Source organism: Bombus affinis, chromosome 6 (genome assembly GCF_024516045.1).
Source record: "Bombus affinis isolate iyBomAffi1 chromosome 6, iyBomAffi1.2, whole genome shotgun sequence".
Taxonomy (NCBI): Eukaryota; Metazoa; Arthropoda; class Insecta; order Hymenoptera; family Apidae; genus Bombus; species Bombus affinis.
Window position 1 is genome coordinate 7,395,651 of NC_066349.1, and position 24,208 is coordinate 7,419,858.

The window sequence follows — 24,208 nt, forward strand, 5'->3', positions numbered from 1 at the left end:
TCGAGATTATTTAATTCTCTGAGTCGACATCCAGGTATTCAATGATCATTGAAGATCATTCACGATCACGCGAAAGGCGTAAAAATTCATCTGAAGGCCATGTAATATTCAAGGCCAATTAACGCTATAACTATCACACCAATCAAATTGACTGGTTTTACAATCTTATTTTAATATTCCTATTCATGTTATATTTTTTCCACAATGATGTAATGATTTTCGTAACGATAACTAAAAGAATAGTATAATGAATTTTATTTTGTTTTTTATGTATTCAAACTTAAAATAATTTTGTATCAAGGCTATTTATACCAATACCAGTCAAAATGATCGGTACTTATCAAAGTGTAAAAGGGTCCTGCAATCTGTTTATCAAATCCCAATTAACCAGTTTCCATCGTTTTGTACAACTTCCCACACGTTTTTAAAATTTTTACCGCGTATCATTCGATATGGTGATATCAGTTATCAGGAAAATTCTGTATCGATCGCTAGATACTAACGCTAGAAATACCACACTAGTCAAAATGACTCGTTCTACAATTTTATAGATGTATCAACCCTCATTTAGGGATCATAGTCCCATGGATTAATAATATCAAAAATGTACTACATAACATGGAATTCCTTCTATAAGAAAGTAATAAAGCAATAAATATAAAAATATTCTATTATTGCGTATTTTTTAAAGACCAGTCATTTTGACTGGTTTTGGTAGAAATAGCTTCATCTTAATTATCGGTGGTTCTAGTGTTAAAGAACTCTCAATCTCATTTGGAAGATATTTAAAGTTATTTTAGGATCACTTGAAAATAACCAAGAAATAATGAAGAATAATCATGCTAGTAAAATATAGACCGCGATAAGCGCGCCGAAATCTGTTCTAATTATAAAACAAACAGAATAACGCCTCCTCCGCTTGTACAAACTAATTATCAAAGTACTTTTATAGGCACTTTTATAATTCAAGTTGCACATTATCTCGGACAAGCTTACTCACATCATCGGATGGAGGAATTCGTACGGGCGGATTCTCATTCTGACAAATTTGATTATTCTTCACTTCATGCCACTCTTACCGCACCGGTTTCCCCGAAAATCTCTTCGCTATAGCCACGCGTTCAACGTTAACACGTCGAGATGTTAATCTCGCCGACAAAGACATTTCAACCATTTCCCAACCACGACAGAAAGTCATACGGATTCGAATCACGACAGACGGGCGTATTAAACCCATGGGGACGGTCTGTAAGCGAGGAAACCGGCATAAATCCGAGACTGGATATGCTTGAAATTTGAAGATTGGTAGTCATAACTATCCAGCGGGACAAATTTCTCTGTAAAATTGAAAAACAGTGGAAGTTCGTGCGCACCGCACTTGCTTCATTCAATTAACTCTCGTCGAGTTTAGGAGCATCAAGCCAGATTGAGATGACTGCTTGAACTATAAGCTACGCATAAACAATATAACTACTGTTATTTTATTAAATTTCGATATTAAGTGATTCTTTACAAATAGGATACTGTACGTATCGATATGATCGAGCGAATGTTAAATATAAAGCAATATTCCTCAACCTTTCTAACTTGTGTTCGTTTTTATAGTAACCAAATAACCTGTGATGTCTCCCTTTGTATGTAAGAATAATTAATAAATTTATTTGTATTTAATATGACAACATAACCATATTGGAATAATTGGCATACGTAGAGCCATATATATAAATTTGATTACACTTGGTAAGAGTGTGTACCGTACAAAGCGATTCTAGCGATCTCTAACTATTCTATTCTATATCTTCTAGTGATATCTAGCGAATAGTTAATTAATTCCAAGGTAGTAATGCCAATCACTAGCTGACGATAACGTCATGCCGGTATATGTGTGATTTGTCATCAAAGGCCGATATCTCCGTATCTCTATTTCTGATAAGAGTTAATTATGTGACATATATATGCGGGTATGTGCACACTATGTAACGTATTAAATGCAAACGAGATTATGCGATATGTAGCCTGAGATCAATGACCCTATTTTTGTGTTGCCTAGCGAAGAGAGTCTTTATAGTCATCGTTGTTATCATCTTAATTATCGTTGTTACTATTTTATTTCTAGTTTATCCTTAAACATGGTTTTCTTAATTTTTGTACATTTTACGAGTGGAAATCTACTTCTAATTATTATATTATATTACTTATAACGTCATTGATACGATGCTTTACAGCCCACATTTGAGATTCTTGGTGCGAGTCAAGTTCTCTCAAATGTTCGCTTCCCCATAGGCTTATTTCGTAACGTCTTTAACAGGATGCAGAATATTCAAAGAATTTACGCCATGATACGGCTCCCTTTATGATAAACTTCCTTTACTGCGCGCTGCAAGATGTTGGACCCTAGGAAGAAAGAACATCGCTCTTGTTGAGATTGTTAATGTTTGACATAGCTCCTTGGAAATTTATGAAATTTACGGTTTCGTATTTATCTGCGAAATAGGAGGTCAATGTGGAATTTTCGGTTTGCTTAACGAGGAGCGAGGGTTATTCATTCATCTGGTCGAAGGAGACAAGAGAACAGTGGCTGCCGTGAGAATTGGTATTTACGAGATTAGGTGGACAGAATAAGATGTCGTATAAAAGCGACAGTATCCAAGCTTTTAGAGAACAGCGTTCTAGAGAAATATAAATCATTCTTGTACTATCGTAAATATATTATCGTTTTTGGGTTGAAAAAGTTGCGTTTAAGGTCTAAGATTACTTTTAATAACTTAATTTAACGTGTCATATCTTTCATTTATATGTTATACTTTATCACTTAATATAAGAAATTCTAAATATTGAATTCGATAAACCATTCGCAAGAAATACGATAAAATTCGTGCATCAGGATTTTATGTGAGGAAAGCAGAAAGTTTCGGGCATTTCCTAGGTTTCTGCTCGACGACTATTTCACAATGGTTCCACCGATGCCTAAATTCCTTTTGCGTCTGACAGTCGGACAGCTATTTATGACATAACCGGTTATGTTCTCCATGAGAACTTGCTTAAGTTTCCTCGAGACATTATTAAAGTTTCGGACATTCTCAAAGGAATATCCTTACCATTATCCGGTCTCCGCAATGTTACAGTGACGCATAGCCTGCTACTAAGAAATTGCAATTAAAATTCAGGGAATAGAAGTTCGACGTACTGTCCTCTGTCTGACATTGTGTGAAATATTTTTATACTCTGACTTCTTCAAGATTCTCCCATTGTTTCCTTTTAATTAAGAATAACACTAATTGGCCAAGGACTCGCCATTACGACTAATTAAGTCCAGAATGAATTTGTTAGCCTGTAGGTCAAGTGATATGCATTCTTGAAGGAGAAGCGTACAAATTTGCCACGTGCAACTGCAAACATTGATCCAAATATCGATACCATTTAATCAACGTTCCCCTACGAGGGTAAATGTTCCGAATTAAAAATTGATTTCCATTACATTTTCAGCAGAGGAAACACAGTAGTGATCTAATAGAACGTTGGATCGAAATTCAATCTGAAACTGTATCGGAGTTAGCAAAAATAAAAGAAACTTTCTCCTTGAAAATTGCATGAAAAATGCGCGGAATAATCCTCCGAATGGAAAGTTTTTATATCGTTGGGCGATTCAGCACGCGCGATTTAATTCTCTTTGAATCCGAATCCTTGCATTCCCTAAAACAATCTCCCGACGCAGCTTGAAACGTTAAAACTGTGGGATACGTATCGCAACTAGCAACTCCGCGGCTTTCCAAGTAGGTAATTCTATCGGCTCGCATAATTTTGTAGTTTCGGATATCCGACAAAATTAATTTCACCCAAAATCCCGGCTGATCTCTTTTCTTTTCTCGACGCGGTGAACAGACTGCGTTTTATTCCCCCAGAGCGTTGTAACCGGACAAGTGTTTTAACACAAGTGCGCGTATAATTCGCTGTTACACGACGTTATCGCACCGTTCTGCCTCCAAACTTCGGGAAATTATGGATTCTCCAAACACCTGCTGCATGCCAATTAGACTACAGAAAAAATTTTGTTTTGTTATCGAATTGAATTGAAAATCATTTGATTTTGTTTGAAACTATTTAAAAAATATACAAAATTCCGTAAAATATATATATTTGGATTTTCACCATCCACGAAATAATCGAAGAATCAAGTAATTAAGATTAAAGATTAACGATTTATACTTTTTTCTCATGAATAAAGCCTATAGTGGGGATTGTGGCAAGGAGAAAAGTTGAAAAAACAGAGAGACGATTCTCTCGAATTTTTCCGTGGTCGGAATCGATTATTAAGGCATGTCACGAGAGCAAATAGGCAATTATCTTAGCGAAACGTAACCGCACAAAATGTCGCGGTCTGTTCGTCAGAGACTAAAAGCACGGAAACACGACACTTCCCAATTTGTTTCACGAAATTGTAGCGCCACGGCCGCCAAATGTTTAAACGAGCCTTGACCCTCGATCACATGTATTGTGTTAGCCATACACGCCGGTCATCCTGCTTGTACCTCGGGCTGATAAAAATACTGATAGCATTTTTATGTTGTATGACGTTTTTAAAATTTCACACGACCCCCTTTCTCTCTCTTCAAACAAGTTTTTTTTCCATTTAATAAACACACAACATTTCACACTTTATTTTCTATATCCCCAGGTTCGTTAACAAAAAATTCAATCAACTTAATCAACTTAAAAGAATGGTTTGACATAACAAATTTTAAAAAATCTCTGATGCAATTCTATTCTAATATTTCTTATTTTAAAAATTCCTAATTATTCTTATTATATAATCAATCGTATAGATGAAGTAGTAGAAAAAGTATTATAATTCGTATCATTAATCTATATTAATCTGATTCGGTATAGTCACCGAATAATCCTAATATACTCTACTTTAATCCGATTAAATTCCATTATAACTTATGAAAATGAAAGTGATCATTTTAATTAATTTGCGAATCTTTTGACGTTTTGTGAACAAAAGGACTGTCATAAACACCATTTTCTGCGTTACTACCCGACTCTAGCAACTGAAATATTTCACGTCACGTAACAACTGATTTACATCGACGTTTCGCGGTCGCGATAGGCAAGTTGACAAACCTGTCAGTCCCTATGCCCATTAACATCGTTTCTCCGACTGTCTGTCGTACAAGCAGCCTCAATTACAATTTATCCCCGTCACGAAACCAACCGTCACCAGCCATAGCACATTGTCCCTGAGTTTTCTTATCAATCGGAGAACGACTACCGCTTATCGTTAACCTCGACAGCCGACCACGACATTCAAAGTTCCCGCGGAGATTTACAGATCGACCACAACCAACGAAATTTCCTTTGTTCCCTTTCGATGGGTCGTTTCGTAACCATTCTCGAGCAATTTCTTCGAATATCGAGGAGATGCGATGCGTTTCGCTTGCCATGCAGCGACTAGCCGCTCTCGATCCAATATTTGCGCGAGAAAACGGTGAATCGTCGATAAAGGAAGTAAAGGCGAAAGTGTGAATTGAGATAGCGAATCTGTGAAGAGCGAAAAGGGAGCAACCGCCGATGTTTATGGAGATGGAAATGAAATTTGAGCTTTTCGAGGAAAACAAGAAGAATTATTGGAAGTAGACTGCGGATGTTTCTGTAAATTTATATTTCTATGAATAGAACTATAGAAATGGAATTTACATAGAGATTCTTTTCGCTCTCCAGACATTGTATATAATGAATATTTTATTTCGAATATCTTAGTTGTTTTTACAAGTTATATGTGCTTCGTACATTTCTGCATAAAGTTTTAATTCCCCATAAACGTATCGAATATTCACAGCCAAATTATTATATTTTGTGATGGATTTTCTTTCGTTTTCGTTGCAAGTAATCTGATAGAATGGACTCGCGAATCGGAAAGAAACAACGCTTGTCAAGTGAAATTTTTCAATACTTTAGATGAAGATGCATTTTGAAAGTCAGAAGAGAAAATACGGTGGAGATATGTAGTATCATAAAAAATAATGTATGTTCTGATATATATATCGTCGAATGAAAATTATCTGATTCTACGGAAACTTTCGTCAAAGCTATTTTTCATCAAAAGGCACTTATTAAACGAGTATTACATATATTGAGAGAATCTGGTAATGTCATGTCTCAAAGCAAAGACCAACTTCATAATTTGATTGAATACTGTCCTTTGGCTATATCTTTGCGCATAACATTCGCAGTGATTATAGTATGATAAATATTTTATGCAATATCACACGTAATATAATATTATAAATTCTTTTTTTTTTTTTTTAATGATCAGAATCTATGGAACAAAAGTTACATATGCTAAAATATCTTTTTCTCTCTTGGAATAAAATCAATACGGGTCCAAGAGCAGAATTTTTTCTTTTAGGGATTCATTATGTGCAATCCAGTTCTTTTTACGAAAAGATAAATTGGTATCATTTGAATTTCGTAAACGAGATGGGAACAGAGGTGTCTTTGAGGATCAATGGAAAGTACCTATTTAATGAAATTATTAAAAAATGAGGATCGTTTTGGCGAACAATTAATTTTTATTTCTTCGGTTAATTGCCGCTGTCGAATTTTTCTGCAAAAAGTGGAGACGTGAGTTTCGAAATGCCAAAGGGTCGATTATTATATCGATAACGCGATTAATGTTTTACGTGAGTCAGGAAAGGTGGGGATGAAAACGTTAAAGCGATGCAATATAAAAATAGTAATTACATTTCGACCTTTTTTTTCCTTCTTTCTCCTACAGTTACGCCGTACAACATTTTCGAATTACATGTGAATTACTTTGTGCGACAAAATTTTCCGATTCTGTTGAACGCATCTGCTCGTTCCTAAAAGGTTCTATTTCCACGAATTATATTACAAAATTTCTAAATACATCGATACTGCAAAATAATACTAGATCTTTGATTATTTAAACTAATCTCGACATTCTATTCGAAATATTGTATAGTATAATTATAAAAATAATCGAAGAAATTAAATAAAATATCATACTTTATATATTGGCAATATTTTCTAATAATTGGATAACAATTAATTTTAAAAATAACAGAAATATTTGAAATGTCTAAATCTGTAAATAAATATGTTTGAACTATCTTTATTACGGAGAAAACCGTCCTCTGGAATATTGCACACGTTGATCCTCTTTACGACGAAGCATCATATGGTCAACATATGAGAGGTGGATTAGTCGATGGTCGTATTTTGTGCGATGAAAAAGGACATGATAAACGGTAAGGGTGAATAAACGAGAGCTTAGAATTTGTTGCGTGGAAAGTGGATACTGGGACCACGAATCAGCAATCCATCGTCAGGGATACTGTGGACGCTGCGCAAATACGTTACATTCATATAACCCATGAATTTCCTTTTGAAGAAACATAGTTTTGTGTACCGAACGAGAATTCTTGTTAAAATGAAACGAATAACTGGAATGTACAACGCAAATGAATAATGATTCGTTGACACGAATATTCTGACATAAAATCCTTCGAAACTCTTAACAGAATTTTATTCTTCTTCTATAAAATGGATGGCATAGAAATTATTTCGTGTTAGTTGAATTTTAAAGTAGATATTGTTAAAGGGAGAAATAAATGAGAGAAAATAGCGTTGAGATTGAACCTGAAACAAGGTAGTTAACCTTAAAAAATGTAACGTGTATTTTTTGATAACGGAATGATTTATGGTGGTTGATAAATCGGCCAACCAGGGACGAAGAAAGGGCAATCCCGCGGTGAAAGCTGTGATTTCAACCGGCGATCGCGAAATCTTTTTTCCGGTTTGCTCGCGTGACGTTACCTTAACCGTGAATTACCATTTCACGCGCGAGCCACGACAAGTCGGACTGGAAGATCGATGGAGGGGCAGTGGTAATCCGAAACTTCGCCAAGAACTCGAAATCTCTGACGGTTCGTTGCGTGACTATCTACCGCCCATAAATTGTCATTGTTTAACACCTTTTCCCCTCGTTTGATTAGCTGCCGAGATGCCGAAAAGCTCACGTTATTCCACTATTTAAGTTCCTTTATTTCGGTCAAACAAAATACGATTTTTTTTCTTTTTTTAGAAATGTACTATACATATAGAATATAAGTAAACGCGCGGATTAAATTCTTGTAGAATATAAGCAACTAGTAGAATTTAATTAAAAGTCTTCTCGTAAAAAAATCAGTTAAAAATGTCAAATACTTTCCTTGTTGTATTAAATATTTAAAACTTGAAACACCTCTGTTGAGGTTTATTTCAGGTTTTGTATTAGCAATGAGACATCCCACGGTAGCAACTTTTAGCAACTGTAAACCGTAATTACAACTTTTTCGTAAATTCTTTTACTACTTCTCCCAAAAGTACCCTTACGATAGTTCTACTCTTCAATAAAAATGAAGCGCCATCAGGACTCATGTACAATCGACTCCAACAAACAAACTGGATTAACACGCTTAGAATTCACCGCAAAGCGAACTGCAAATTGAAACATTTCCCTGATCGTACACATCCTATTCGCTATTTCCCGACTGTAATCTGCCCGACTTACCAATTTCCTTTTTCCTCCTCTCCCCTCCCCGAAGAGAAGATTCGCTATAATCATCAAAATAACAGAGACGCCAGACGCATTCGTCATCTCCATCATCGTCTTCCACTTTCTAATTTCATTCCGGCTGTAATTTCGTTGCAGCTTCCACTATTCTCGTCACTTATTTCCGCTCACGATCTTTCCACACACGTGTATACACACGCTCGCACGCGTGCGCGAGCAAGAAAAGGGATTGGTCACGGCGAAAACGTCGACAGAGCAAACATTGTCTCTCTATCGTAAAATTTTCGCCGAGAATAGGTGGCTATTACGATCATTGACGAAGCACCGGGATATCTATCTTCGACGCTGTTGTAAAATATCGCCGATGAAGTCCGCCTCGAACTCTTTTATCATTGCCGAGACGCTCCTTTTTCTCGAGAACGTGGTACACGTTCCGCCAGAAAATCGAGTCAAGTTCCACTATCGAAAGAAACTTCGTGACATCGGATCAGCGCACGTTACATCGTCGATTGTGTCGATGTCATTTATTTCCAACTTCTTCGAAATCGCTGCTTTGCGGCGTGCACTGTGCTTACCGACGCCCAGCAGCCACGTCGTCGCGAGCTTCCTCCCGGATTTCCTGGCAAAAGAATTTACCACTGATCTCTATGCAACGCAAGATATCGAGCTCAGATATCGAGTCTCTCAGTTTTCGAGAGTTTGCGATATCTTCGAAATAATTTTTAGTTGGGAAAAATCGAAAGAATAAAAAAATAGAGCGAATGGTATCTTTACGAGATGTAGTTACGATTTTTAAAAATTAATTTCACCGTGTCGTATATTCTGTCATGTACAAGTAGAATTGTAACGATTTTAAATTACGATGTCAATTTTGTAATTAAACACTGCATTTACATCGTTTCATATTAAAAATAGATAAGTTGTTAAATATATAGCTTCGAAATGGCTGTGTAAATTGTGAAACAAATCTTGTAGTCGAATTCTTCAACCGGAAAGAATACAAAAAAAACAAAAATGCAAAATCCACTTAGAAGTACCGTGTCGCCGAGTATCGTACGATTCCGTTTAAAAAAGTGATTGATCGATCGGTTACATAAAACACGCCTCGTTGTCGGAACGAAATCAATTCGACATCGTCGATGCGTTGCCTTAGCAAATTTCCATGATCCTCGATTGCCAACAATCTCTTGTAATATCGATCAGCTCTTACGACACAGACTCGCGTTATACCGATCGAATATACGATCTGTGAATCGTACCAATAAGTACAGTTACAGTTAACTTTTAGCGATCTTCGATAAGCAAGCTGCGAAATTGAGATACGTAATGGACATACAATCGAAGTGGTGTGCCGGAATTGTATCCAAGCAATCTTCGTGTTTGCAAGCTGAATCTTGTGTTTCGGAAGGCATTTTCGACAGTAAAGAACCCTCGAAGCAAAACCATCGAAAGGGATGGAGAACACGATAAGGAACGAGGAAGTTTAAACCCTAAGTATAGTTGGTGGAAGAGATATAGCGTGGTCGTGAAATCGATCAGATGGTAAAATTGATATATTTGGGGGGTTGAAACATGTGATTTGAACCATTTTTGGAGATGTAAGAATCTATAATCTGTTTCAGACCCGCATGATATCATATTCTTGTTATCTTCTTGTGATAAATAGATTTATAGCAATAAATTCTTTGCTTTTTGCTTTTTCCCTAAAAATATACTAATTATACAATATATCTAGATAATGAAACAGAGAATTTTATATTTATATTATTTCCTTGCGATAAAGAAATTTATAAAAAGTGAAGACAGATGTTTTTTTATAATTTTTTCTAGTCTCTCGCCTCTTACAAGTAACAATAAACAAATATTTTAACGTGAATAATAATCGTGCACCTGTACAATAAAATCAAGAAATTTATAAAAAGCGAAGTCGATCACGGTGGCTTCTGAGAAGTTCATATAAGGAAAACGAACGACGACGATATTTTAGACGTTTGAAGTAGTCACAGATATTTTGACGCTATCGATTGGCAAATATAATTACCAAGCGTTTTAATACGTCTCTTAGTCTGTGTGTCGTTAGGCAGGATTGGTCGAGAGTTAAATGGGAGGATGGAAGCTAACTGCTAGCAGAATGAAATAAAGAAAGTATCCTGATTAGAATGTTGATTCCGGCGACGATCGATGCTCCGCTTTTGTCAGTGAATTCCTTCGTGCCTCGGTTACGAGATCCAAGGAAAAGTTTTCAGCCAGGAGAATTTTCGTTTGTTAATTTATGGTGCTCGCGTTGAATCGAATGGAAGATGAGTTGCAAAGAAGGTAGAAAGAGTGACACCGATAAGTTCTCTCTTGAGAGGTTCTGAAGGATAAATGCCTGTCGGAGAGAACGTTGAATACAACGATATCGTAATTCGATCTTGCCTGTATGCATTGCAAAATTTTGTAAGAAATTTGGTTTATACAGCAAGAAGTGTCTTGAGATAATTAATTCGCTGTAGCATGGATGGTTGTTACACAAAGCAAGAAGCCGGAGAATGCTACGAGTTGAAGAAATTAAAACGAATAGTTACAGTCGATTAAAAAATTCTTTCAACAGGATTTAATATGCACACAGACAAGTTTACAAGTACGAGAATATTCGCTGATCTTATACAGAATGGTGCAGTTAGAACTTTGTATTTGCACAAGATAATAAGAATGTAAAATACATAGCAGTAGATTGTAGAAATTTGTTAAGCCTTAAAGGAAAATAACGAATTAAAAATTATATATTACGTTGGCTTTCTGTATACAATTTTTTGATCTAGATTTTGCTTGAAGATAAATAGCCTAAAATTAAAATTCAACATTATCTGCAATCTGCGATCTGCAATCGATTACAACATCCGATTGATTGACGATATATAAAACACAATAATAGAAAAATAGAATATCAAATATAAATATAATCTATGATCTAATAATACACTTGTAACATTAACTTCACTTTCTATTGATTTTCCAATCATCGTGAATTATTTCCTAATAATTTGTCGGTATTAGCCTATTTTTCTATAGACATCCTAAATTTATTAATAAGAGTGTACTCATAACACAAGAGTAAAGAAAATACATTTCCCAGGAAAGTACATAAAATCCACCCTTGCCGAATGAATCTCAAAATGAATATCCGAAGAGGATAAACACGAGTAGGAGGTGGTAGTGTAGCAACTTTCTCAATCTCCATCAAGCACAATCCATCGTCGAGCCCTACGGAAGAACATCGTGCAAATTTACACCGGTTATACACAAATTCGACGGTTTCCCTGAAGATCCCCAACCGACATACAATCCCAATCATCTGCAATCCCTTGAAGCACAGAAACAGCCCTCTGTATTTTCCAGGAAAGAGAGCAGCCGAAGGAAGCAGAACCGAAGGGGATCGTCTCATTAACGAAGTCAGAGTTTCCTCTCCCGTTCTTAATTCCAATATAATCGAGATACCCTGCGGCAGCAAACGTCAACTACGGCTGTAACGTCGAACTGGCACCACACCCTCTCTTCATTTCCTCTGGTTCGACGCGCTGGCTGCGAAAAGCATGAGCGTCGTGCGACATTAGAGCCAGACGACGCGACGGAGCTAAAAGAAAGCGTGGGCAATTTCAGGGGCATTTATTAGTCTATTAAAGTGGCGGTATTCAAGTTTTCACTAGCCACTTAAAGCGATAACCAAAATTAGCCGGCACGCAGATCTGTTTACACGCGGACGCTGTCTGACGAGTCGACGTGGAGGGAAAAAGAGAAAAGGAGAAAGGGGACGGAAAGCATACGATGAAAGGAGTAAGAAAAAGCGAGTGAAACGTGGAACGATGCTAGACGAGACAAAGTAGAGAAACATAGCAAAAGATGGTAAAGGATAGAGAAAGGGTGACGGAAGGAGAAGGAGGGTGGGGGTAAAAGCGTGTGCGTGGTATACAGAGGGCAGGAACACAAAGAGGGGTAAAGTCGACGAGGCCGCGCAAGGGGCAAAGCGGTTCACGGGGGTGGGTGTGCGAGGATGGTTGGCTCGGTAGGCGGTGGTGAGGATCGGGAGTGGAAGGGAAAGGAGGAATAAATGGGGACCGACGCAGTCCTGTCGGGAGCGTCACAGCGGGCAGACGCTCACCACCGACGCTTCTCTCGCTCGCCTCGCCTCGCCTCGCTCATTCTCTCTCCCTCCCTCCCCCTTCGCTCTCTTAACCACCATCTCGTCATCTCCATCCAGCAACAGCCGAGTCGCGAGACGGACCATCAGCCTCACCCTATCGGTTGCTCGGATACGCGTGTGGCCCTTGTATTTGCCTGCCGAAGGCGCAATCCCTTGCTCCGTTGTCTCGGTTTTTGCCGCCTCGTGTACGCGGCCGTGTATTGCCTTTGTTTCTTTTTTCTTTTTTAATTATACATTTGTCTGTCTTTCTCTTCTTCTCTCTATCCTTTCTCTTTTTCTCCGTTTCGTATTTCTGTTCCTCCTTTCAATTACGTTTCCTTGGAATCTATTCTTACCGTTGAAATCCACCTGTAAAATCCTGTTGTTTTATTACGTTTCTCGTCGTTGCGATTCTTACCTAAGTTGCCGTAATTCCGAACGAAGCAGCCGAAAATGCGCTCTCGAAACCGCTTTCGGCGGCCGCGTGATTCTCCACGGAGATTATCAGTGAACTTGTGATACCATGGACCAACAGTGTTTGAGAAAAGAGAAGATACCAACCGCTGCCTAATGAAGGGACGATCGCCGCGAGTCCTAGAACACTGGCTATCGACCAGTGATCAAGGCGAAGAGCAACTCGTATTCCCCCGTTGTGTTGTTCCCTCCGTCTCATCCACGACGCCGCTCGAACTGTCACGAATCAGACGCGCGGTTGTCCCATGGTGAATTTCCATTTACCTCGACGAACCGAGTGTACCCGCGATCCAGATATCGTCGATCACTGCCCTGGTGTACGAGGTAGATATAAAGGATCAGTGATCGATCAGTGGGAGAGTTTCGACAGATGGGTTCGAGGGATGGAATAGTGGAAAGGTCTCATAATACTTTGGGGAGTGTATACAGTTCCAAGCACGCGGAACTCGCTCCCCTTAAAACGTGACAACGGTGATCGAGTTTGGGGTAACAGTGTGACGATGTTTGATTCGACGCGTGTCGGGCGCGACCTCGATGAACATTTCTCGATATGCCTGTCATGTATTCGATGTGACACGGCAGGATGATCTCAACGTGACGTTAGGATTTCACGCTCGTTTGGAGTTGCTTGTTGCGATCGCGGACAAAGAAATTCCAAAGGTAATAATGGAATTCGTTATGGAATGGAGTTCGAAGTAGAAGGAAGTGATGATTTTACGCTCGTTATCGAGATTGTAGAAAATGGCTTAAAAGCGCTCGTTACCTTCCGTTATAATAAGATGAAAGTTGCAAAGAGACGAACAAAGATCCTTCGCGCCCGATGATGCTGAATATTGAACGGAATTTTCCGCTTGTTCTCATGGAGCATCAATTAATAAAATTCGAGGTTTTCGAGTTATTTTAGGGTTGAATTACCACGGGTCACGGTGAAGCTTTGCGATGATTAACAATTCAAACTTAACGGGCTATCTATTGTCGAGTGCAAACGATTTCAGTTGACAATTAAAAGCGCAACTGAAGAAATCGTTGGTTAGGGGTTGTATCAATTATTTCGCAAGGATATCAGTTTTCGATTCGTTTCGATTGGGACCTTGAAATGACACGCTGTCCGTCTGCGGAAATAAACCGGTCGAAAGAAGCTTTATTCTTAGAAGTGAGGAGGAAAGTTAAGATCAGTTCCATTCTATTGAATAATTTGTGCGGTTTCCCCACAATGAAATCGATGAATAAGTAATAGTCTTCAATTAGGTGGCATTTCATTGCCACCAGGAGTCGTTGAATAATACCAGCGATGAATAATGCTGTTCTTCGATTATTCATGTTTCCAATCCCTTCGAGAATTTTGTTCAACGTTTAATTGCCATTAAATAATCCGATCAATCTCGGCGTAGATTCCCGTTTTCTTTTAATTCGACGTTAATTCGTTGTCTTTCGATATTCTACCCTTAGATGATAGAACTCAGTTACTTATAATTTATTCGTTTAATGGGTGAGGCTTGAAGTTATTTTTACTGGACAAAGCGTCCTAATGTACCTTGATATCTTCTTTTAATTTAATTATAAAACAGCAGAAAACCCGTAAAAGGGTTGTTAAATGTGTCACAAATAGTATTCGATATATTAAACTTCTATCAAACATGTTGCTGATATACTTCGTGTATTTCCATGAATCTCTGCATATTTTATTTACATAAATATCATATGCTTTTTGTATATTTAAAAACACCCACAGTCTATTTAATAATTTAAAATTTAGAGTGCTCAATTTCCTTCCAAAAATTATCTGCAAGTTATTAAATAATCCTACATTTAACTAGTTTGATTCAAGCGTAATAAAGCTATATTTATGAACGTTCTGCTAAAAGCAATTTTTTTAGAAAGCAGTACACGGATGGAAATGTTTTCCCCGCTCCTTCGAGCAATATCGAATGTTTCGATGCTGTACAGCGTTTAAATAGTCGATCACAACTTTCTGAATATTTTCAATTCTATGAAAATAACCACCTTTAAGATGATTTTTAACCTTCGGGAATAAAAGGTTTGCGGCACTATTATCATTTTTTCGACTGTTAACAATTCGTTGACTGATAATGAAGTGACAACTATTAATGAAATAATCAAATAATGAAATATAGGTGCGTTCTTATGATGCAGCATTTCCATGACACGCGATCATTTATTTGGACCCTCTTGTACAATAATTTATCAGATAACAGTATTAGTAAATTGGAATGACCTTTCATGATTTTATAATTTTGTATCAAATAGCATACTGACATAACTTGTAATTTCATTTGTTTTTATTACCAAACTTGTTACTGTTAAGTAGATGATACAACTTTATTATTATTCAGCTTATTAATACTGGTAACTTGCAGCTTACGATTTGCAAAACTTCACTAATGATATTATTTCATGCAAAGCGGCATAATTGCTATGGTGTATTTTATATTATTCTGTACCAAGGAAACCAATTCAGATCAGTTCAGAATGTAACTTAAATATATATCCTAATAAAATATGCAGATCATAATAATTCGTTTGTCACTTGTGTTGATTACCAATCTGAGTTACAAAGAAAGGAATTTCGTACGTTTTGGTTCGGACCACGTACATACCAATTATCCACAAACGTTGGCTTCATCCTGCTGTCATAAGCAGTTCGTATAACACACTGACAATAAGACCGGTTTCAGGCGAGGATACGCGCATGATATTCATTGAGCATACACTCACAGCGTACTCCAATGGAAACGTTCACACGACGATTCTCGTGAGACGCAGTATCGCGATACTCATCTGGTGTATCTTGGCAACGATATATTTCGTATGAAGGTGACAGACAAAACATTAAAACAAACGGCGACATTCGCACGGTACGCTCGCGATGCACGTACCGCGATACGCGCATCTCTGTGTGAAACCGGCATAATACGCGTAGAAAACGACGCAGAGGTCGTTTACCAGGCAACCAATCGCGATATTATTACAGCGTGCTCGAAATTCCTATAAAAATGGAAGCAGTGCGGGCCGCTGTTCGCCGACATGGTTCAATTGATTTAAAGCGCAATCAAGGTCGGCCGGCCGTTTAAATTCAGCCTCTGGACGACATCCGCCACTCTAAATAAAGGCCTCGAATCGCGATTTACGGTAAATCAAGACGAGCCGCGTCATTGCATTACATAACTTAATTGCAGAACTGTAGTTGGCTTTCGGCGAAATTGCACACCGTCTACGTGCGTCTCTCTGACCGTGTATTAGTGTCCATATTAACAAGCACTGCATGTACGTGTGTGTATGTGTGTGTGTGTGTGTGTTTATCCAACGTCGCAACTGGAACGGGTTTTAGTAAAATTACCGTCATTGCTAATGGACCGCGGGACGACGTTGCTTTCCTTTTCCTCGACATATCGATGTATCGAGGGTACATTAACTTTAATGAATCTATGTAAGAGTAACGATTTAAGTTCCTTGTATCTTTGATCGCGTGTCGAGTGGCGATGTGCAATTTTCAAACGTTCTTCCATTCTTTTCTGTCTTCGTTTAACGCCCATAATGGAAAGTGGTCGAGCGGGATCGGGATTGAGTTGAGATTGAATCGTTGATCGCTTTTCCAAGCGGATTAATGTATTTCATTAAGGAGAGCGGCCACGGAAATTTGTCCGGGCCACGATATAATTGCTTACGTAGATCATACGCGCCTCTGGTTTAGGAGTGGTTTATGCTGGATTTCTCTTTGGTAATTGAATTATCTTGATCATGTGAACTACGTCTCCTTAACCATCCTTACGTTATCATACATGGAATACTAACATTCTGGTTTTTTTTTTAACGTTTAAGCGCGAGTTAAATTAAAACCACGGTAATTATATTCAGGATTTTCTCTGCAGATTTCTTTCTCCTGTTTGGGACATCGTACGAAATGAGAATTTCTATAGTTTATGTTCTACGAGAGAAAGTAATGTAATTAACTCCGGCGTGAATTTTTATGTCTCAATATCACCGTCATTTTAATAAAAAAAAGATTTTGAATATTTCATAAAATTAGCCTACGTATACGATAAGGATATTTCGATTGCTAAGAAAAAATCTAGGGAACAATAGGCAAATATTATTTTTATTATTTTCCATTCTTAGATCTTAAAGTTTCTCTTTAGTAGTTTCATATTCTTTTTCTCTTCGAATTATGCTACTTTCTAGATATAATCGTATCACGGTACAAATTTGTTCGACTTCGTAATAGTTATGCTACCTATACGCTAATGATTAACATTCACATGACTTAGTAGTTGGTTATCGTAAAATTAATAGGATACAGGTGGATTGAAGATAATGTACATAATCAAAAATTAGATATTCCAATGTTATAGTGAAGTTTAAGTAGATTAACATCTACCGCGAAATTATAAAAGTACACATCCTAATCAGTGTGACCTAATTTCTTAAAGACAGTCCCAGGATGTCTGGCACCCTCCATTAGTCGCGATGTTTCTATTAGAACAGTGGTTTTTCTTTCATTACTTAACTAGATTACTAGGAAGAAATATGGCTACTAGGCTTTTACCCAGAGTTGGAATACTTGATCGGCTTTTAAACCGTACAGAGAAGGTGTAAGGCAAACGATTTCGTCTTAACTAAGAAAATTCAAAAAACCAGATCCGAAAGCAGACTCTCGTTAGTTTAATAAGCGTCTTCGAGCTTCACTGGGACGATCAGTCTTCAAAACTTGATGTTTATTTTTCAAATTTTCATTTTTCGTGATATAAATCCTAATACAATAAAAATCATAATTTCCTTGTTTAATCCACATATGATGGAAATATTAAAATTCATATTTATTAGGAAACTAACCATTATTAAACACAATGTTTAAAGAAACGTGTAGTTTTAAGTGTTAGTGCGTGTTACAATGGTAAAGTTACCAAAATTAATATTTATTTACAAAAGCGCTTAACAAACGATTAAATTTCGTCAGTATAGAAAAAGTCCAATTTCCAATACAGTTTGGGAGTAATAATCCAGCATAGCGGTACAAAAGAAACATCGACACGTTCTAAAAATAATACAGGTTGCTGATACGACAATGATCCCTAAAGATCCTGAGGAAGAGCTAAAAGGGACACAAGAACTCTTTCCTCCCTTCGTTCCTTTGGGATAAAAACGAGTGACCGTATCTCGGAGTATCCCGTTGGCATCTTTTTCCTCGCAGCCTTCAACGTTTCACCTAATGAAACATTTGCTTCCAGATCTTATGTCGAACCCTTCTATCGATTTCTAACGTATTTATTATAAAAAGATGTATCGTTTTGATTCGTAAAAACGAATGTAATATTACAAGGGCACATGTTATCGTACTTTCTAGTTATCTGAAGTTCTCCCGTAGAGAAGTACAGTTTGAACAACATTGATGAAAAATCATTGACAAAATAACTGATGAAAGAAATCATCTCCCAGAATTCAAAAAACGAGGCCTTCAACGAGACAATGTTACTTTACATTCTTTACTTATTTTTGTACGTAGAGTAGTTTCTAGCTAATCGTCGTATACATATATACTTGACAAGCTTTTAACCGTTTGTGTCCCAGGGGTCTTTGAAACAACAGGGTCGAAAAATCCGAAATCTTAATCGATTGCGAAAAGAAACAAGCGACGTAATAGTGCTCGTCGTATTTGTTAATTTTATGAAATACATCTATATTATTATATATTCGAACTATTAGTTTATAAATATTTCAAGTTTTGTTCAATAAAGATTATTGAGAAGATAACAATGAAATACAAAACACCGTCAGTCGTCCGTAACGTTCAAATGTACTGGGATTTTTCGAGGCAAAATTTAAACAGCGCGATCGCGTTGCTTGGAACTCAAACGATTAAACTCGATTTTCTCAAAAAACGAAGCGCCATATGAATCAATTTTATCCCATATGTCCGATTTCTATTTTCACGTAGAATCACCTTGCAGCAAGTTGTACCGCCAGTTACCGGTTACTCTGCATAACGTGCCCGAGGAACAATTTAATTTAACCATCGGAAGGTAACGAAGTAGGCAAGCAGTAGACTATAGGTAGAAAAAATTCCCTCACGTCGTTGTATATACAGAGAAAGGGAAAGTGCACCGTCGTTGAACTCTGACTTTTCCAGCGAGCGCTTTTGTTTTGTTTCGTTGTTCGGCCATCAACTGGGAAGTTCATGCTTCTTAAATACCACGACGAATACGCTTAAAGAATGGGAGACCGGCTACACTAGGTATTCGTAATTCCCAGTTCCTCATCTACTCAGGGTTAAAAGCTTTTTTTAACGGTTCTTACACACCGCCACGCGAAATCGATAAACTCGTTATTGTCGCTTTATTTCCGAAGCTGGGATTACAGGCGCAGGTCTTGCTACCGTAGAAGAGAAAAGAGGAAGGTGAAAAGCGTGGTAGAACGGATTATGGATATCGCTTCGTCGACGCAAAACGAATTTACGAGCGACTCGTCTGCAGCGAAGCGATATCGGCGAGAATAGAGAAAGTTAGAGTGTAAAAAATTTGTATGGAGAATCAAAAATTCAGGCAGATACTCTTTGCAAGCAATCGTGATCGATATTAGTTACTAGCGATAGATACTATGTAGCATGGTTTTTCGAACGACGAGCGAAAAATTAATCGTGCCAGGTGTCATCCATTATTCCACGCCGTGATCTCGTCACGGTGATGAAATATTGTTTGCGGTGAAAAAAACGCCTGGGACAATTTAATCGGGCGACTACTTCTGCGCACAAAGAAACAATAAAGAGAGAATGAAAGAGATATATACCGTGCAAACACGTTGATCGATAGGCGATCGGCGGAGAAAAAGTTCGTCACTCTGTCTTTCCTCTCCTTTTTCTACTTTCCTTCCCTTCGTTGACATGTTCTCGGCGTGATTTATTGCTGGACGTACGGTGTTTGTTGGTGTAGGTACATATTTGATTGATTGACTTCGAAGATGTCGTTTTCCTAATTATGACTAAACCGCGGATGTTTATACACGTTCAGATTTTGATAAACGTAACTGAAGAAATGAAAGGAAAAAAGAGATGCATTTCACTTGCTAATTATTATGATAATTGCTTTCTGGATATTTCTGTACATCACGTACAATTTACATTTTTAATGGGTAGTAATTTCCAAAATTGTAGATATACAGGTAGACATACGAAATTTAATAACAGTACCTTTACACCGAACAGATTGAAATTACAAATAATCAATATTGCAGATAAATATAAATAAAACAAGGAATATCAGACATTTTTAACCACGATACGTAGCAAAAATTCTAGCCAGCCCGTTTCGTTACAGTTTACGACGAAGCAAAATCGAGCTCTTAGCTCCGGCACTCGTAAATTTTTTTTAAATCGCAGCTACAATTTTAAGGTCCTTGCTCCAACTTGTATTTACTTTTATTGCTCCTCGTCGCGTACAATCTTCAAGTTTCTTCAAACATCTGCATTTCTCCGCTTCATTAAACAAAAAGGAACATTCGCGAAGGAAAGTGTACTCAGACGGACAAGGAGATCAACGACAATAATTACACGTGTTGTTTCAAAATTTTATTACACTATTTATCGCATTGCATTTTTACGAAATTGTTCCTTTTTCAAGTTGAGCCACGTCAGAAGTTGCTCGTACGCCACGAGATCTTTTATTACTTTCCGAGTGAAAAAGCGACAAAAATGTCAGTTCGAGGGTTTTTGATTGAGTTACATTTGGAAGCGAACGCACGAAGTGGCGCCTGTCATCGAAAGATAATTTCTCGGACGTACAAATAACAATTTCAACGGTGTAAATTTTTCATCGTCCGTTGAACGCGCGACCACACATGTTAAAAACGATTCTTGTTAATCCGTGGGATCTTCTGAACCGGCCTGTACACAAAGCGAAACAGTTATATGAACGTGTATGCGATAGAAAACGCGCGTTCGACGCGACACGAAACAGAGGAAGAAACGGTGAAAGGCAATTTTTGTTCAAATCACGCAATTTTCCGTTTCACCATTACTACGATAAAAAATATCGGAGAGAAAACTGTTTTTATGTATCGAGAGGAAACAGCGTGGACATCGCGAAACGCAAATCGCTTCACGTTTTATCGATCTATCGCAACCTCTTCATTTTCGTTAAAAAAAACCATACTTTTGAAAATTTCTTTATAGTTTCATATATGTAATTAGTAGATAAATATTTTTCTTACTTCTTATAATGTTGCATCTTTTTCTATAAATTGCTTCACTGTAAAATAATAAGATTTACCAGTGTGCGAAATTTCATCTATCATATTAGGAATAGTTCAAAAATCTTGTACTCTCCCTGTTCGTATTTAATTCAAATTAAGAATTTTAAAAATAAAACGAAGAAAAGAAAAAATTAAGAAAATTAAAATGTCTACAAGACGCGATAATTTTCCTACAGGCAAAAAATGTCAACCAGTTGTAGCCACGGACTTCCTTTTGTCTCGGTTTCGTTTTCAAAGGGTTGTCGCGCTTTTTTCCCAAGTTCTTCGCTTATTTTGCACCGTTTCCGTACAGCATTCTACATGGCTAAAAAACAGCAGACCTCGACTATTCCACCGTTGCAAGTGTTCCACCAAAGACGCAATGTAAGCTCTTTAAACGGACTTCGAAATTAGTTAATTAACTCCATTAAATATTCCCGTGTTTTTCTTTCTTTCGTTGTTATTTTTTAAATGCGTGCCGGGGCTAGGAACACCAGCTGGATTATCAGATTTCATCACTCTAACTTCTAAGTATTCAATTAACTAATTGCTCGGCCACTCAGTCGGATTATTTTCAAGCCTAAACGCAGAATCATCTCTATAAAATCGTATCCTGTAACAATCGAAAGAAACAAAATAAAATTCAAAATGACCTGTAGTATCTTATTGATAGCGATATTAAATTCTTTATGACTTCACGTACAAAATAATGTCGATAGTGTACTGCCTAGAAGAGTGACTTACTTAAAGATATTTTGTTTGTGATAATTTTATTATACTATTTTAAGGATAATATTAGGAATTTAAAATAATACTATTTTAACCCTTTTCTTTAGTAATAAACAATATTTTATTAAACACCATCAAAATTCGAGGATTATTATACAAGAATTATAACAAATGAATTATTAAAATTGGATCATAAAAGAAAAAGATTCTTACATTATAAATTACGATATAAATTGTTCAGTAATTAATAGCTCTCTACTTCTTATCATCTCGATTCATTAAAGAGTAACCAGAGAAATTAACACGTGGAACAAAGCATTATTGAAACTAATCATTATTTTAACAAAATAGTCTCATCTTATTAGTAATTTCCATTTTGTCTTTATTCTTAATAAAGTAGTAAGCTTACTACTAAGCATTAGGGGTGGTTTAAACGGTTCACTTTAAACAAGACATCCTATACAAACGATGCTTAAAGTACGGTTCCTTAAACAGGACCGATAATCCTCTGAAACTTGCTAGCGACAATCGTGCGTCAAACATCGTCAAGTTCTAAACACGGTATTCCAAAGGTGCTTAAGAACAGCGTCGTCCTTCGATGCGCAACGGTCATGTCTTCGAGAAACTTCTGTCCCTATCCCTCGAGCCCCTAGAGAGCTCGCGAAATTTCCTGAAAATTTCGCCAAAGAAGGAAATAACTCGACCAGTTAACGCGTCGTAGCCTGCAGCCGTGCGTTCACGAGGGAATCACCAGTGACATTTCAGAGGGCGAACCATCCCGAAGACCGAGAAAACGAAGACGAGGAAAAGGACGGTGCCGCTCTGGGTTTCCCGCCGTCTCGTCAGGTGTGTGAAATCTCTGCGAGCGATCGCGAGGCGCGGACGCGCGCGTTATATCGTGCGGGTCGATAAAATTCTAAAATATTAACGAGTATCGGCGCGGTCGCGGGACACGTTCCACGCGAATCGAACAGTGGAATCGTGTGCACAGCTGGCATTGAGAGCCAGCGCGATAACGGAGAAGAAAAGAAGGAGAGGTGAACGCGGAGAACGGATCGATATCGTCCGGTGTCGAGAGCGATTCGCGATGCCGGACCGCAGTTAGGAAGCCGGATGAAAGTTGAAGCAGGACGAGACGATCGAAACGTACCACCATTGAGGAGGTAAAGAATCGCGTACTTGGAGCGGAAATCGAAGATTGCCGCTCTTCATCAACCGCGACAACCATCAAGTGATTCCAGCCCATTGGCCTAACATTACTGTGGAGTTGTAAAGAGGCGATAGATACATGATGAATAACGTGGTGAATATTCGCGCGCTTTTAAAGGGGACGTGAATAATCCGTAGTTCGTCTAAGATTCAAGAGGATAACGAAAGTTCCTTTGAGATTCGATGAACCAGCCGTCTTTCCAGCGTTCGTAATCGACGTGTCCCGTTCGATCGAGCGATGAACGGTGAAAACACAGCCTTAAACATGAGTGAAACAGTGAATCCTGCTGACAAACGATTACAAGCCGCGATGCAACCAACGAAACGCGGTACGTTTAGTGAAGTGCATCCTGGCAAACAAACAGAGTTACCGCGTTACAGTGCCAGCGACATCCCGGCCTCGGCGGACCTGACTTGAGGAGCCAGGCGAACAAACGTAGATGTCACTGAGAAGGTCAGTATTAGGACAGTCGAAGAATTTTTCATGAGGGGTTGCATGGATAATTATCCGTTTTATAGACAATGGGAATCGTTTTCTTTAGCAATTAAAGTCACACGCATGAACGATTTAAAAATATGTTTCCATTTCTGGAACGTACTGCTATACAAAGAAGATTATGTCTTATTAAGACTCGATTCAATTCTAATTGTAAATTAATATTTAACTAGCGCCACAAATGTTTCCAACTTATTTATTTATTTAACAAATCTACCTCATAGATTGAAAATGCGGATTCTAGAGTGTAGAACGATGTTCGCCACGTTTTTTCTCACATTTAGATGCAGGTTTACCCTCACAAATATGGCAGGTCGCT

The 24,208-nt window shown here is 37.7% G+C and overlaps 1 protein-coding gene across 8 annotated transcripts in view; it reads left to right on the forward strand.

Moving 5' to 3' along the window:
- The window catches only part of LOC126917941 (small conductance calcium-activated potassium channel protein), a 240,366-nt gene that overhangs the window by 109,971 nt on the left and 106,187 nt on the right, over nt 1-24,208 (forward strand). The window contains exons 1-2 of one of the 8 annotated variants that reach the window (XM_050725401.1): nt 12,077-13,538; nt 22,892-23,847. The exons of 3 other annotated variants lie outside the window; for them this stretch is intronic. Coding sequence is in view for 1 of the 5 variants with exons in the window: in XM_050725397.1 (XP_050581354.1) it covers nt 13,749-13,874 (126 nt within the window). In the remaining 4 variants the exon portion in view is untranslated. Of the gene's footprint in view, nt 1-12,076; nt 13,539-13,558; nt 13,875-22,891; nt 23,848-24,208 lie in introns of those variants that run through there. 4 more of the 8 variants (XM_050725398.1, XM_050725399.1, XM_050725400.1 and 1 more) reach the window with 4 other exon arrangements.